The following is a 17,766-nucleotide window of genomic DNA, read 5'->3' as shown; positions in this document are numbered from 1 at the left end:
AGTTCTATTTACAATGAGACATCAGGCGACAGTTCTATTTACAATGAGACATTAGGCGACAGTTCTATTTACAATGAGACACCAGGTGACAGCTTATTTAATTGAGACATTAGGCGACAGTTCTATTTTACAATGAGATATCAGGCGACAGTTCTATTTACAATGAGACATCAGGCGACAGTTCTATTTACAATGAGACACCAGGTGACAGCTTATTAATTGAGACATCAGGCGACAGTTCTATTTACAATGAAACATCAGACAGCATTCACATTTACAATGAAACATCAGACAGCATGCACATTTACAATGAAACATCAGACAGCATTCACATTTACAATGAAACATCAGACAGCATTCACATTTACAATGAAACATCAGACAGCATTCACATTTACAATGAAACATCAGGCAACAGTTCTATTCACAATGAGACATCAGGCGACAGTTCTATTCACAATGAGATATCAGGCGACAGTTCTATTTACAATGAGACATCAGGCGACAGTTCTATTTACAATGAGACACCAGGTGACAGCATATTTAATTGAGACATCAGGCGACAATTCTATTGACAATGAGACATCAGGCGACAGTTCTATTTACAGTGAGACATCAGGTGACAGTTCTATTGACAATGAGACATCAGGCGACAGTTCTATTTACAATGAGACATCAGGGACAGTTCTATTTACATTGAGACATCAGGGGTAGTTCTATTTACGATGAGACATCAGGCAACAGTTCTATTTACGATGAGACATCAGGCGACAGTTCTATTTACGATGAGACATCAGGCGACAGTTCTATTTACGATGAGACATCAGGCGTCAGTTCTATTTACGATGAGACATCAGGCGACAGTTCTATTTACAGTGAGACATCAGGCGACAGTTCTATTGACAATGAGACATCAGGCGTCAGTTCTATTGACAGTGAGACATCAGGTGACAGTTCTATTGACAATGAGACATCAGGCAACAGTTCTATTTACAATGAGACATCAGGCGACAGTTCTATTTACAATGAGATGTCAGATGACAACTTATTTACATTGAGACATCAGGCAACAGTTCTATTGACAATGAGACATCAGGCGACAGTTCTATTTACATATGAGAGATCAGGCAACAGTTCTATTTACGTTGAGACATCAGGCGACAGTTCTATTTACGTTGAGACATCAGGCATCAGTTCTATTTACAATGAGACATCAGGCGACAGTTCTATTTACAATGAGACATCAGATGACAGCTTATTTACATTGAGACATCAGGCGACAGTTCTATTGACAATGAGACATCAGGCGACAGTTCTATTTACAATGAGACATCAGATGACAGCTTATTTACATTGAGACATCAGGAGACAGTTCTATTGACAATGAGACATCAGGCAACAGTTCTATTGACAATGAGACATCAGGCGACAGTTCTATTTACATATGAGAGATCAGGCAACAGTTCTATTTACGATGAGACATCAGGCGACAGTTCTATTTACGATGAGACATCAGGCATCAGTTCTATTTACAATGAGACATCAGGCAACAGTTCTATTTACGATGAGACATCAGGCGACAGTTCTATTTACGATGAGACATCAGGCATCAGTTCTATTTACAATGAGACATCAGGCGACAGTTCTATTTACAATGAGACATCAGATGACAGCTTATTTACATTGAGACATCAGGAGACAGTTCTATTGACAATGAGACATCAGGCGTCAGTTCTATTTACAATGAGACATCAGGCAACAGTTCTATTTACGATGAGACATCAGGTGACAGTTCTATTGACAATGAGACATCAGGCAACAGTTCTATTGACAATGAGACATCAGGCGACAGTTCTATTTACAATGAGACATCAGGCGACAGTTCTATTTACAATGAGACATCAGGCGACAGTTCTATTTACAATGAGACATCAGGTGACAGTTCTATTTACAATGAGACATCAGGCGACAGTTCTATTTACAATGAGACATCAGGGACAGTTCTATTTACATTGAGACATCAGGGACAGTTCTATTTACATTGAGACATCAGGCGATAGTCATATCTACAACAAGACATCAGAGGAAGTCACATCCTCAATGAGACATCAGCTGACAGTGGTATCTTCGATGAAACATCAACTTACCTGTCCTTTTTGTTGTTTCCCTAGGTTGTCTTCCTGCAATGCGACAGATACATAGAATTTCACTCCCAAGATGGACGATATTACAGACTACGCATACCCAAATATGGTCGTGACCTTGCCTATCATCATGCAAGTTGTGACATGTATATTGGAGGAATGAGGTAAGTAAATATTTACCAGAAGTTGTAATTATTGGTGAAATGATAATGGAAATATCAAATGAATGATAATTCTTCAAATGGGTTCTGATGGAAAAATACAGATAGAATATTTACATTTGACATGGAATATTGGCAATAAAAATTTCATCTTGAAATAACTGAAGATTTAATTTACCTTTACAGTTCAGAAATCTACAGACTCAACCTAGAGCAAGGCAGGTTCCTGAATCCACTCATAGTCAATGCAGAGTAAGTGTCTGGTCCTTTCATCTCTTCTTATTCAAGGAGAAAATCTTAATCCAGAATTTCATAAATTTCCAAACATGTATCAGTATCATTTGTATTTCAATTTTCTCAACATTTAGTAAACTGCAAATGATTTCAGGTTGGTTTATAGGTAAATACAGTCAGTTGTGTCAAAAGGAAGTCTCCTGCTAGTTCAAGCCAGGCTTTTAGTATCTCTTCTGTGTTAAAGGTTTACAACTTTTTGATGATGATTATGTATATTTGATGTATAGTGAATAAACAATATAGATTAATGTTGATAGGGTAGATGTAACTCAGTATGACTTGAAGGTATGTTATATGATTAGACAATTGCTTTCTTATAAATTGAATTCCTACTTTTGTTGTTATATATAATTATACCCTATCATTTTTCAGTGCATCACTTTTGATCTAGTCATTTCATGATCAATTTTATTGCAGTAATTTGTGTGAAGTGTATTGATATCTACTGCCCTAAAATGTAGAGTGTTACAATTCTTTACTCATACCTGTTAGAGTCCATTGACTTTGGATTTCTTATAACAATTTGCCTTGTTTTTGAAATTTCAGACATTTATACCCATTCAAGCTAACCATCATCAGATTTTGTGCTGTTCAAAATAACTTTGCATCTGTCATTTGTCTGTTTGTTCTCCATCCTTAAATTTTTCTTGTTATCACTATGTCTTGAGAAGTACTAAATTGATCTTATGCAAGTTTAATATGTAGGTTCCCCTTGGTCCTTAGTTGTGCCTTTTCGAAATTTCAGACTGATCAGAAAAAACAAAATGGCTGAGAGGTTACCATGTTGGATTTGAGAGTTATAAGATTATTATTTCTCAAGAGAAACTTTCATATTTCACAGAATTCAGACCAAAGGCATAGGAAAGAAGAGAAAATAAAGGAATAGATCCAACAGATAAAGATCAAACAGTAGTGGATGCCAATATTCCTTCAGGATCTCTTGTCCTTGATACCTAAGGCTTTCTCTAATAAATCACAGTGTGATTTTTTCCGGATTTCATTAATGTATTCTGCTGTCCCCACAGTAACCCCCTCCTCTGGTAAATCCCAGTAAGATATATTTAGGATTTCATAAGTATATTATACTATCCCCTTGGTACCCCCTTCTCTGGTAAATCCCAGTAAGATATATTTAGGATTTCATAAGTATATTATACTATCCCCTTGGTACCCCCTTCTCTGGTAAATCCCAGTAAGATATATTTAGGATCTCATAAGTATATTATACTATCCCCTTGGTACCCCCTCCTCTGGTAAATCCCAGTAAGATATATTTAGGATTTCATAAGTATATTATACTATCCCCTTGGTACCCCCTTCTCTGGTAAATCCCAGTAAGATATATTTAGGATTTCATAAGTATATTATACTATCCCCTTGGTACCCCCTTCTCTGGTAAATCCCAGTAAGATATATTTAGGATCTCATAAGTATATTATACTATCCCCTTGGTACCCCCTTCTCTTGTAAATCCCAGTAAGATATATTTAGGATTTCATAAGTATATTATACTATCCCCTTGGTACCCCCTTCTCTGGTAAATCCCAGTAGGATATATTTAGGATTTCATAAGTATATTATACTATCCCCTTGGTACCCCCTATTCTGATAAACTCAGTATGATGTATTTAGAATCTCAAAAGTGTGCCCTGCTATTTCTGTTACAGAGAAGTAAATTGTTGCCAGTTCAATCCAGCTAACTACCTCTTTGCTTGTGGGACAAACATGGTAAGTGTTCTTTTTTCTAAACTGACGACATGTACACTTCAATACAGTTATAGATTAGAAGGGATTGTGAGGAGCTATGCAGATTCTACCAGATTTGGGTCTGAACTCTTCTATGTTAAATCTTTTTTTTTTTTTTTTTGTTAAATTGTTTTCCTCAGATCTATACATAATGATGATTTGTATATTTTCTCATCAACATAGGTTTAAAGTAACACCATGTTCAAAAATATTGCAATGTTATTGTGTATCTCCATGTATAATTTGATCAACAAGGTATTAAATTTTCAAAAAAGATCTGTACAACAATGATAAATTTAAAGATTTAGGATTAGACTAAAGATTTACTTTATTCTCTGTCCCATTGCCTATATACATGAGCTGTTTTGCAGAAGAATTTTTCTGCTGATCAAATTTGATTATATGACACAACATGTTTTATTTTTAAACTGAGTCGATTGCAATACATGCATTCAGAGGTTGTTATAAGATATTTGAATTCAAACTTTATCAACAATTTCCCGTTTTTTAAGGACTTCCAAACTGGACATATCCAAAATTGTAGCTTTGACCCTATGTAGGCTTAATCACCATGACATGAAATTGTGTTTTCCTGGACATGAGTTTGATTTGACAGTATTTGGAAAAATTTTATAAATCCAACCCAGATATCTCCAACAGTTTTAAATTGTTCTTTTTCAAACTTGGTAGTTTTAATTACCATGACATGAAGTTGTATTTTCTAGAATTTGATTTGAAAGTGTTACTGCGCTTTGTTGTTTCATGATGTTAATCCTGTCCAGAGACCTCTCTTATAAATGAGATAATCAGGGGTTTTTTTTTATAATTTTTTGGTGATGCAGCAACTAAGGTGACATATTAAGTGTTACTTTCTGTTACAGTCCACCTCATTGTTAAAAAAAACTCCTCAACAGCAGCAGAAAGATTTTCTATATACAATAGTTAGATATAGACGTGTTCAGATAGATATATGGATTACTATTATCTGATATTCATTTTTGCAAAGGAAAAAACATCAAATCTGGGTGGATTTTGATAATTTGCAAAAACTCTGTTAAAACTATTAAAATTCAGAATTATTCAAATTGACTTGAAATTGGGTTTTGAATCGTTCACTTCAGGAATGTTTGTGTTTGATCACTTTATCAAGTTAAAGCAGAAAGGTTGTGACATAAGGTCCTTGTTATGTTGGACAGGGTACCGTAGAGTGTTTTGACCCACGTGTCCGAACTAGAGTGGGTGTGCTGGATATAGCCCTTAGTAAACATGTGGATGACCTGGAGTAAGTATTTGCATTTTTGCCAGGGATATATAGGAATTTTTACAATTTTGACCAATCAGAATAATGCTTTCCAGTCACTGCATTGAAAGCAAAATTTTTTATGGGAATTGTTGGATTCCCATAAAAAATTTTCTGTGTGCATATTAGTTTCCCAGCACGAAATGGTAGAATTCTACATAAAGCAACAATACAAAATTGCCTAATATTGTTTTCATGCTTATTATCCTGATTTTTGATGTGAAAGAATGTGCTAATACATTATGAACACTGATTAATTTTATTGCAATTAAAATACTACATAAAACACATTGAGAATTTTCATTTCTTATCGAAATAAAATTCAGAAAAATAAATATTAATGATACTACTATTATTATTTCTTTTAAATTATTTTATTCCTGTTTAGACCATCAAAACTTTTGCAGGTGGAATAAATGATGTGCTTCATATTGATGAAAACAGCTAAAATTGTAGAAATTTTTAGTCTGCCATCATCAAACGATGGGCTGGTAAAATTGCCTTACATCTGTGGTCCATCAATCATCAGTCTGTAAACAATTCTTGGGAACAGAAGTAAGAATAGAAAGTAAAAGAACCAATTTTTAATGGACAAATGAAATGACCATATACACTTTAAAATCTTAACCAAAATTAATGTATGTCATATATGTTTTGGCTAAAGCACCTTGGAAATTCCTGCAGTGACAGCCATGAAATTCCGAGATGGTCTAAACATGGCAGTGGGAACGAGTACAGGACATGTAAGTGTTTGTATGAACTATTACTGTAAGAGTCCCAAAGTACCAACCATATGAAATTGTCTGTCTCAACAATTACCAGACAGGTATGTGTTTGTATGAAGTAAAACTGTGACTGTCTGAAGTACCAGACAGGAATGTGTTTGTATAAGGTAAAACTGTGACTGTCTGAAGTACTAGACAGGTATGGGTTTGTATAAGGTAAAACTGTGACTGTCTGAAGTACTAGACAGGTATGTGTTTGTATAAGGTAAAACTGTGACTGTCTGAAGTACCAGGCAGGTATGTGTTTGTATAAGGTAAAACTGTGACTGTCTGAAGTACTAGACCGGTATGTGTTTGTATAAGGTAAAACTGTGACTGTCTGAAGTACCAGGCAGGTATGTGTTTGTATAAGGTAAAACTGTGACTGTCTGAAGTACCAGGCAGGTATGTGTTTGTATAAGGTAAAACTGTGACTGTCTGAAGTACTAGACAGGTATGGGTTTGTATAAGGTAAAACTGTGACTGTCTGAAGTACCAGACAGGTATGTGTTTGTATAAGGTAAAACTGTGACTGTCTGAAGTACTAGACAGGTATGTGTTTGTATAAGGTAAAACCGTGACTCAATGAAGTACTAGACAGATATGTGTTTGTTTAAGGTAAAACTGTGGCTGTCTGAAGTACTAGACAGGTATGTGTTTGTATAAGGTAAAACCGTGACCTATGAATTATTACCAGACAGGTATGTGTTTGTATAAGGTAAAACTGTGACTGTCTGAAGTACTAGACAGGTATGTGTTTGTATAAGGTTAAACCGTGACCTATGAATTATTACCAGACAGGTATGTGTTTGTATAAGGTAAAACTGTGACCGTCTGGAGTACCAGACAGGTATGTGTTTGTATAAGGTAAAACTGTGACCGTCTGGAGTACCAGACAGGTATGTGTTTGTATAAGGTAAAACTGTGACCGTCTGGAGTACCAGACAGGTATGTGTTTGTATAAGGTAAAACTGTGACTGTCTGAAGTACTAGACAGGTATGTGTTTGTATAAGGTAAAACTGTGACCGTCTGGAGTACTAGACAGGTATGTGTTTGTATAAGGTAAAACTGACTCTCTGAAGTACCAGACTGGTATGTGTTTGTATAAGGTAAAACCGTGACTGTCTGAAGTACTAGACAGGTATGTGTTTGTATAAGGTAAAACTGTGACTGTCTGAAGTACTAGACAGGTATGTGTTTGTATAAGGTAAAACTGTGACTGTCTGAAGTACTTGACAGGTATGTGTTTGTATAAGGTAAAACTGTGACTGTCTGAAGTACCAGACAGGTATGTGTTTGTATAAGGTAAAACTGTGACTGTCTGAAGTACCAGGCAGGTATGTGTTTGTATAAGGTAAAACTGTCACTGTCTGAAGTACTAGAAAGGTATGTGTTTGTATAAGGTAAAACCGTGACCTATGAATTATTACCAGACAGGTATGTGTTTGTATAAGGTAAAACTGTCACTGTCTGAAGTACTAGAAAGGTATGTGTTTGTATAAGGTAAAACCGTGACCTATGAATTATTACCAGACAGGTATGTGTTTGTATAAGGTAAAACTGTGACTGTCTGAAGTACTAGACAGGTATGTGTTTGTATAAGGTTAAACCGTGACCTATGAATTATTACCAGACAGGTATGTGTTTGTATAAGGTAAAACTGTGACTGTCTGAAGTACTAGACAGGTATGTGTTTGTATAAGGTAAAACTGTGACCTATGAATTATTACCAGACAGGTATGTGTTTGTATAAGGTAAAACCGTCACTGTCTGAAGTACTAGAAAGGTATGCGTTTGTATAAGGTAAAACTGTGACTGTCTGAAGTACTAGACAGGTATGTGTTTGTATAAGGTAAAACTGTGACCTATGAATTATTACCAGACAGGTATGTGTTTGTATAAGGTAAAACCGTCACTGTCTGAAGTACTAGAAAGGTATGTGTTTGTATAAGGTAAAACTGTGACTGTCTGAAGTACTAGACAGGTATGTGTTTGTATAAGGTAAAACTGTGACCTATGAATTATTACCAGACAGTGTTTATTATACTTTCTGACCATTGATTGACATGAAAGAAAAAGCTTGTATGTGCTTTATCTCCTATAGTACTAACCATGAGAACTTGTTCATTAGGATATGGGTTCACTTTGGTGACTTGGTGTGACAAATATCAAAAGTAGGTCACATTGACCTAAATTTTGACCTTTGACTTCCATCAAAGAAAAAGTTTGTTTGTGACTTCCTGTCACTGGAACTCCATACTTATAATATAGGTTCACTTAAGCTTGATGAGGCAGTGTGTTGGTTGGGAACTGTAGATCCCTGTATTATCTTGTTTCCTTTTTTTTTTAGTGAATTCATACCAATGTAATATTTCTTCTGCACTCACTGTTTCTTTTATTCTCTTTTTCTGTCTCCTCTTGTCTAGCCAATCACTGGAACCTTGAAAAATAGCACTCACCAGTCAATCAAAATTTGTAGTATGGGGGTTTGTTTGGAGAGGTATAGAGGTCAAATTTGACAAGGTTAGAATGTGATAGGCACCCCACAGATGTACCAACACTTCGTTTTAGGGAACCCATTAATATGCTGCAGTCACATACTGTAAAGGATAGGGAAATGTTTTGCTTTTCTAGGTATTTGTAGTGTGTTTATGATGGACTGAACAAGAAAGTTTCTAAGTAATTATTACAGGTCATCACCTCTAAGTGCTAGAGGTAAAAGACCACTCTCATTTGTATGTTTTTGTCAAGCATGCAACAGAGTGGTGATGGCTGTATCAAGATTTGTGTGAAACACAAACTTGTTCAATAATTACAATTACTTATAATTCTCTTTAGATACATGTATATACAGTGTAAACAAGAACATCTCGCCACAGGTTTCAATTCTGATTTTAGATATACTAGACAATTAATTGGACTTTTTAATTAAAAAATTTATACCAAGTTACGTTTACATTGTAGCTCGTTTTTTATCTTACTTTCTCCTTAATCGCAATACACATTACATATTCTGAATTAAACTTTGTTTATTTATTGTACAGTGTTAAAGTTTTTGTTTAGATCAATTTTGGACATACACTGTAGTACAATTGCTAGGCCAACCAAACTTTGGTTAAACATGTGTTATAGCTTGTAGATCTCAGACGTGTAGGTAGATATGGTGATTTTGTGAAAGTTAAGTTCTTTACATTCATGTGAAAGAAACACAAATCTTTATATGGTGAGAAATATAAAATAGCTAAAAAATTTCAAAATTGATTTGTTGTTGTGTAGAACAAGAATTTGCTTCATTCTGATTATATGGAGAAGTAGGAACATGCATGACATAAAAACATACTAAACGACATGAGATCTGACAAACCACTGCTTGATCTGACAAACCACTGCTAGTTAAGGACATGGTGCAAATTTGGGTTATAGTACGGTGAATGTCAGCTGGGCAGGCGGGGGAAAAGGGGTACCAATTTTGTAGAATCAATCCTCCTAGAGATTTTGACGTAGAAGCTTGAAACTTTATGGGATGTTTATATATATGTTGGAAGATGTGCACCTTTTATTATGGATTCATTCCAGACATTGTTCTTGATTTTCTGGGCTTTGGAACTTGGTAATTTTCAACAGTCTGGCTTGGAAAATCCAAGATGGCAGCCTTTGCCTCTCATTGGTTGAGATGTTGTTATCACAGTTTCTCAAAAACTACTACAAAAATCTTTCCGAAATTCCATATATAAATCACCTTAGGGCCCTAGATGTCCATTGTCTATTTTTTTTAACATCTCCGAATCAAAAATGGCTGCAACTTCTTTCTTCAAATGCCCTTCTTCTGCACCAATTCATAAAATACAACCAAACTTTCTATCTTATAACAAATATTCTACATACTCAACAAATGAAACACCCTTAACTGTCTTATAAATACCATATAACATCACACTCATCCCACAACCTGACCAATTGTGGCTTTGCCCCATTTTTAGATATTACTGTAGGATAAGAGATGTGACAAACCATTGCTAGTTAAGGACGTTCATCATTTCTGCTAAGTGAGGACTTATTTGTATGTGTCTATTTTTAGATATTACTGTAAGACATGAGATCTGACAAACTACTGCTAGTTAAGGACATTCATCACCTTTGCTAACTTGCTAGTTAAGGACTTATTTGTACAGTTTTATTTTTAGGTATTACTGTACGACATGAGATCTGACAAACCGCTGCTAGTTAAGGATCATCAGTATGAGCTACCTATTAAGGCAATTGAATTCCAAGAATCAATGGATATTGTGCTCTCCATGGATACCAAGATTCTGAAACTGTGGAACCAAGAAACGGTAATGATTAAAACTACAGAATGATTTGATGTTTCAGTTAACTTCATTTTAGGGATTTTAATTCCGTGTTACGAATTCTTGAAATTTATCTTAAATCGGTTATACAGTTTACATACAGTGAGGTTCTATACATCCTTTTACCTCCAATGGAAAAGAAGTATGTATAATTGTAATAAGTAATTACGCACTCTCCATGTATCGATTCTATAATGACAAACATGGGACTTAAATACTTATTAATCAAGGACTGAGTGAGAGTAACCATAAAGAAATAGTAGCTGGACAATATCATACTGATGTTTTTGTAGGGGAAGGCATTCACATCCATTGAACCTGGCACCAACTTGAATGACCTTTGTTTGTTACCCGAGTCGGGTATGATCTTCATGGCTAATGAAGCACCAAAGATTCTCAGCTACTACATCCCTGTAAGTAGTTTGTCATTAAGCTTCTACATCCCTGTAAGTTGTTTGTCATTAAGCTTCTGTATCCCTGTAAGTAGTTTGTCATTAAGCTTCTACATCCCTGTAAGTTGTTTGTCATTAAGCTTCTGTATCCCTGTAGATTGTTTGTCATTAAGCTTCTACATCCCTGTAAGTAGTTTGTCATTAAGCTTCTGTATCCCTGTAAATTGTTTGTCATTAAGCTTCTGTATCCCTGTAAATTGTTTGTCATTAAGCTTCTACATCCCTGTAAGTTGTTTGTCATTAAGCTTCTATATCCCTGTAAGTTGTTTGTCATTAAGCTTCTATATTTCTGTAAGTTGTTTGTCATTAAAACTACTATAACTACTGTAAGTAACATTGACACAACACTTACTGCAGTACAAAACATTGACACATCTCTAACTGCTGTATCTAACATTGACACAACTCTAACTGCTGTATGTAACATTGACACAACTCTTACTACTGTACATAACATTGACACAACTCTAACTGCTGTACATAACATTGACACAACACTTAACTACAGTATCTAACATTGACACAACTCTAACTGCTGTATGTAACATTGACACAACTCTAACTGCTGTATGTAACATTGACACAACGCTTAACTACAGTATCTAACATTGACACAACTCTAACTACTGTATCTAACATTGACACATTTCTAACTGCTGTATGTAACATTGACACATTTCTAACTGCTGTATGTAACATTGACACAACTCTAACTACAGTATCTAACATTGACACAACTCTAACTATTGTTTCTAACATTGACACAAGACTATAAATGCTATATCTTAAAATGTATAAAATGTATTGGTAGACATATCTCATACAGCTGTTTTACTTACCAGGCTTTAGGAACTGCACCAAAATGGTGTTCATTTCTGGACAACATGACAGAGGAGTTGGAAGAAAACACAGCTGACATGGGTAAGTGTGTGATCTTTAACATTACTGATATTCTGCCAGTATTACTTACCGTATATAACATCAGTTATGATTGGTTTATTTATAAAGACAGGGACTTCGCTTCATCTATGTTGAATTTTGTATAAGCTCACTATTATCAGATGGTATACCGTTCAAACTGCCCTTCTTTTGTCGGCAGTGGTCCATCCATAAAAATCCTTGTTTCTTCAGAAATGTAAGAGTAATATTTTCAAACTTTATATGTAAGTTCCCCACAGCTCCTAGTTGTGACCATTCCAATTGAAGTCCCATCAAAGAAACAAAATTGCAGACAGGTGGCCATTTCTGATTTTAACAGTTTAAATTTGTTATCACTAGTTCTTTAGAAGTACAAGAGACATATATATTTTCAAACTTTAAATTTAGGTTCTCCTTTGCTGGTTGTTGTGTCCGTTTCATCATTAACCAATCAGAGAAACAAACATTTACCTCCTTCAGTGAATCCACAAACTCATATCACACAACTATAAAGTTTAACTTTGAAGTCAATGACAGGGAGGTAAACTTCTTGGTGTTACTGTTATATACTTAACATAACTCATTTCTATATTTTCTCTATAACATTTACCACCCTGCACGCCAAAAGAGGAGATAGGACAATAGAAACATAAGGGGGCTATAAGCTGTCAGCTATTATTAGAATATTGTGCCCATATTTTATGTACTTTATAGGTAAAAACAAACTGTGTATTTTGTCCAGAAGAAATTCACTAATGGGTGAAACCAGTTGACAGACACCAAGTAAATTGAAAAACCTATTCTGATTTTGTTGTGATAGATATTCTTACCTTATTGAATATATCTATCATACAGTTATAAGGTCCATGTTAAGGTCAGATTGCTTTATCTCAAGTTCTCTGTGATCTGTGACTTGGTTTTGTAACTTTACAAAATGGTCAAAGTTTGGATGTTTGTTTGGCCTGTAAGGTCAAAGTTCTAGGTCAAAGGCTGTATGTCGTCTTTGTGTCAGGTGGATATAACATTTGGTTATGTATCTTTACATTCATCAACAATTTCAAAAAAGCTGTAAAAAATTTCACCAGGAAGATAAGTAAATGTTGTTAACATGATAAAATTGTTTTCTAATTTCTCAGTATATGATGACTACAAGTTCATCACAAGGAAGGAGCTGGAAGATCTGGGCCTGGCCCATCTCATAGGCTCCACCATGTTGAGAGCATACATGCACGGATTCTTCATTGACATCAGGCTGTACCACAGGGTGAGGACAGTGGACAAGTTTTTGTGATTTGAGGAAACTTTCTTGGCTGTTATCAGTTTACAGTAGTATTGTTTATTTCATGTTATTCAATCAATATAATTACTGCAAAAGAAACAACAGAAATCACACTTTCCTTTACTATTTACATATGTAACTAATAAGGTTATGGGTGATTTATCAAGATAGATAGATCCTAGCATCCTAGAGGTAATCTCTGATGATATCTTCTACATTTAGGCTAAAGCAATGGCAGAACCTTTTGCATATGAAGAATATAGAAAGAAAAAGATTCGTGAAAAATTGGAAGAAGATCGGGCAAACAGAGTGCGCTCAAAGGTTTGTATTGAATTTGAATTCAGTTTCATTTTTTAAATTTAAAATATGGATTTAACTTGGATATACGAACTTACCTTTCATAAGACCAAAGTTACTGATATATTAAGTGCTCTACTGGCAATGCTTCTTCAAATAAATATCCTTGACTACAGGTCACAGGGCTCAAATATCTTGAAAATCTTGAACATTCTTAGCTTGTTTATAGAAGACCCAAGGGGCTGATGATTTAAAACACAGAAGCAGGTTTTGGGGATAGAATTACAGAATTTTCTTACATCATCCATTATTGCGTACGTCATGAAAATCAGCACTATATATCATTTGTAAATGTGCACTGGTTCCTTAAGTACAAATTACAGAACACATGATGATTAATTTTGCATTTAATATTGTTTTAATACCCATGTGAGTGATACAGGACATGACGTTAATAGTTTTATCAGGTTTTAGCCCATCATCATCAGACAGCGAGCTGTTCTAATCACCCTTCCTTACTGGTATGTTGTCTGTCTGTCTTCATCAGACAGCGGGCTGTTCTAATCACCCTTCCTTCCTGGTATGTTGTCTGTCTGTCTTCATCAGACAGCGGGCTGTTCTAATCACCCTTCCTTACTGGTATGTTGTCTGTCTGTCTTCATCAGACAGCGGGCTGTTCTAATCACCCTTCCTTACTGGTATGTTGTCTGTCTTCATCACACAGCAGGCTGTTCTAATCACCCTTCCTTCTCACTAGATGGATCAATTTCAAATTGCATATGAAGGTTCTCATTGGTCCATTTTTGTGCATTGTCCCATTTTGGACTAATTCAATATACAAAATGGCCAGCAGGCTGACACCTTGGATAATAGCTCAATTTTTATGATTAATGAATGAGTAATTCTCCAATTTCAATGTAGATTCCTCTTAGTTCACAAAATATCTTATTGCCATCTTGCATTTTGGCAGTAACAGTTTGTTTTTGCTATTTCTTCAGAAGTACTACATGTATCATTCTCCTTTCATATGTAGATTCCTCTTAGTCCCTTGTTGTGCATAGGATATTTTTGATAATGATTTGAAAAACAAGTTGGCTTAGACGCAGCAATCTTGGTTTTTTGACCTGGTAATTTGTTATTGTTTCTCTGGAGAAGTACTGGGGGGATCATAAGTAAGTTCTCTTTATTTTTTCATATTTTTATTATCATTTTTGGGAAGTTATTGTTGGAATTTTGTCAGATTTTGTAGATAGGTTCCCCTTTGTCCCTATTTTTGCAATTTTAATCATAGTACTCATCAATGATACAAAACCATTTCTGAAGAAGAATTTTCAAATTCCATATGTTAAAGAGCACAAACAAAGAAAACAGGGAAGGAAGTAATCTGTAAAGACCAAATAGAGATCAAAAAATGTTATAGCTGATAAGTTCTGACTTTTTACATTGTATGTATCAGACTTTAATTCTTAACTTCTCCTGATATTGAAGATTTCATCACTTTAAAATCAGTTGTGGATCATAACAAGAAACTTTCCTTTTTGTAACACAGAAACTTCCAAAGGTCAATAGAGATCTAGCCGAAAAACTGCTGACAGCTAAAGAGGAGATGGCAACCACTTCAGCGAAGAAAAAACGAGCAAAAGTAAGTCAGAATTTGTTTATAAGGGTATCGTTCACTGTCCACCATGCATAAATTTTCCATTCAAATGATTTCTTCTCAATAAGCAAAGGGTTGAGGGTTCTTATATTTGGCCAGCTTAATGGGATGAAGGGCAACCAATTTTGTTGAAATGAATGGCATTGACCCACTTTCAAGGTCACAGTGTCAAATATTTGAAAATTTCTTCTCATTAACCAAAATATCAATGGTGCTGCTATTGGGCCTGTGATGTGCGCTTGGATGAAGATTTACAGGGTTCAAATATTTTGAAATCATCAATGACTTCTTCTCAGTAACCAAAACGTCCAGGCAGTTGATATTGGTTCTTTAATATAATTTAATTATGGGCGATCAAATTTACTCAGATGATTGACCTTCAGTAACTTACAATATCGCTAGGGTTAAATGAATTGGAACTGAAAATTTCTTCTTTTCAACAAGTAATAGGTCACAAGCCATGTTTTTATGTATTAGCATGTTTAAGGAAAATGCATCAAATGTTTTTATCAACCTAGAATCTCTTTCTTTTAAGCTGTAGAGTAGTTGAGGGATTAAAGCCTATTTGTCTCTTTCATAATATAGGTCTATATTGTCAGATAACCAATGAGGCCCATGGATCTCCTGTTTCACTATATGTGACAGGAAATTGATAAACATTGACTTCCCCTACCATTTAACATATCCAGAAAGCTATCCTTGCTTAATCATGCATGTTTTCCTGGGATTATATATGTATTATTGTCCTACTGTCTGTCCTGAATGTCTCTTATATAGGGAAGATAGTTACTCTAATACACAGAAAGTGTTGTGGTCAGTGGAAACAGCTTGCCACCACTAATGTTTGTGGAAATTAAATATATGTCTTCTTTCAGTATAATTAGATGTTTGTTTTTCATAAGAACTTAGATACACATGAACATGCTTGTATAATGAAAAATTTGTGTCAAATATTTATAATTCTTTCAGAAAATGGAACGAAATGTTAAATTCTCTTATCAAATTGATTATCACATCAGTATGTTGGGAAACTTTCCCTGTTTTTGCCCTTATTTAGAACAGATTTTTTACCATGAAAAAGATTTACATTTAGCTATACATAAATTTCAGCATTAATATAAAATTTTAGGAGACCTTTTTCATTTTTCATAGTTGTGATTAAGGTGGCAAAACGGATAGTGCTGCAAATGTTTCCCCATGTACAATATTTGCCAGAAAGAAGTAAGAGAACTTTGTCAAATGTTTGTGTATAAGAAAACATCAAGCTGAAGTCAAAATACAACATCCTAGAAAAGTAGCACTATTAAGAAATTTCAATTTAATCGATCCTTTGTATGGTAAAGGTTTTAAAGTACATTGTGGCAATTTAAACCAAATTTCAGACATGCAAGTTAATTGTTAGTAGTGAAAATCACTTATGTTAAATACATATACCATGGTTCCTTTGATTTAATTAATTTCCTAGATACTTTGTGTGACCTTTAATTCACTTCCTGGATACTTTGTGTAACCATTAGTTCACTTCCTAGATACTTTGTGTGACCTTTAGTTCACTTCCTAGATACTTTGTGTGACCTTTAGTTCACTTCCTAGATACTTTGTGTAACCATTAGTTCACTTCCTAGATATTTTGTTTGACCTTTAGTTCACTACCTAGATACTTTGTGTGATTTTTAGTTCATTTCCTAGATACTTTGTGTGACCTTTAGTTCACTTCCTAGATATTTAGTGTAACCTTTTAGTTCACTTCCTAGATATTTAGTGTAACCTTTTAGTTCACTTCCTAGATACTTTGTGTGACCTTTAATTCACTTCCTGGATACTTTGTGTAACCATTAGTTCACTTCCTAGATACTTTGTGTGACCTTTAGTTCACTTCCTAGATACTTTGTGTGACCTTTAGTTCACTTCCTAGATACTTTGTGTAACCATTAGTTCACTTCCTAGATACTTTGTTTGACCTTTAGTTCACTACCTAGATACTTTGTGTGACCTTTTAGTTCATTTCCTAGATACTTTGTTTGACCTTTAGTTCACTTCCTAGATATTTAGTGTAACCTTTTAGTTCACTTCCTAGATATTTAGTGTAACCTTTTAGTTCACTTCCTAGATACTTTGTGTGACCTTTAGTTCACTTCATAGATACTTTGCGTGACCCTTTAGTTCACTTCCTAGATACTTTGTGTGACCTTTAGTTCACTTCCTAGATACTTTGTTCGACCTTTAGTTCATTTCCTAGATACTTTGTGTGACCTTTAGTTCACTTCCTAGATACTTTGTGTGACCTTTAGTTCACTTCCTAGATACTTTGTGTGACCTTCAGTTCACTTCCTAGATACTTTGTGTGACCTTTAGTTCACTTCCTAGATATTTAGTGTAACCTTTTAGTTCACTTCCTAATTAT

General features: G+C 34.8%; 1 protein-coding gene across 1 annotated transcript in view; it reads left to right on the top strand.

Annotated features, from left to right (window-relative positions):
• The window catches only part of LOC132557646 (nucleolar protein 10-like), a 34,329-nt gene that overhangs the window by 4,482 nt on the left and 12,081 nt on the right, over positions 1–17,766 (top strand). The window contains exons 5-15 of the mRNA XM_060222166.1: positions 2,172–2,308; positions 2,492–2,557; positions 4,267–4,327; positions 5,542–5,627; positions 6,310–6,388; positions 10,595–10,744; positions 11,053–11,172; positions 12,054–12,132; positions 13,266–13,393; positions 13,631–13,729; positions 15,255–15,347. Coding sequence (XP_060078149.1) covers positions 2,172–2,308; positions 2,492–2,557; positions 4,267–4,327; positions 5,542–5,627; positions 6,310–6,388; positions 10,595–10,744; positions 11,053–11,172; positions 12,054–12,132; positions 13,266–13,393; positions 13,631–13,729; positions 15,255–15,347 — 1,098 coding nt within the window. The remainder of the gene's footprint in view (positions 1–2,171; positions 2,309–2,491; positions 2,558–4,266; positions 4,328–5,541; positions 5,628–6,309; positions 6,389–10,594; positions 10,745–11,052; positions 11,173–12,053; positions 12,133–13,265; positions 13,394–13,630; positions 13,730–15,254; positions 15,348–17,766) is intronic.

Source organism: Ylistrum balloti, unplaced genomic scaffold (genome assembly GCF_031769215.1).
Source record: "Ylistrum balloti isolate Yb309-2 unplaced genomic scaffold, AGI_CSIRO_Ybal_v1 Utg370706, whole genome shotgun sequence".
Taxonomy (NCBI): Eukaryota; Metazoa; Mollusca; class Bivalvia; order Pectinida; family Pectinidae; genus Ylistrum; species Ylistrum balloti.
This window is presented reverse-complemented; position numbering and strand designations above follow the sequence as displayed.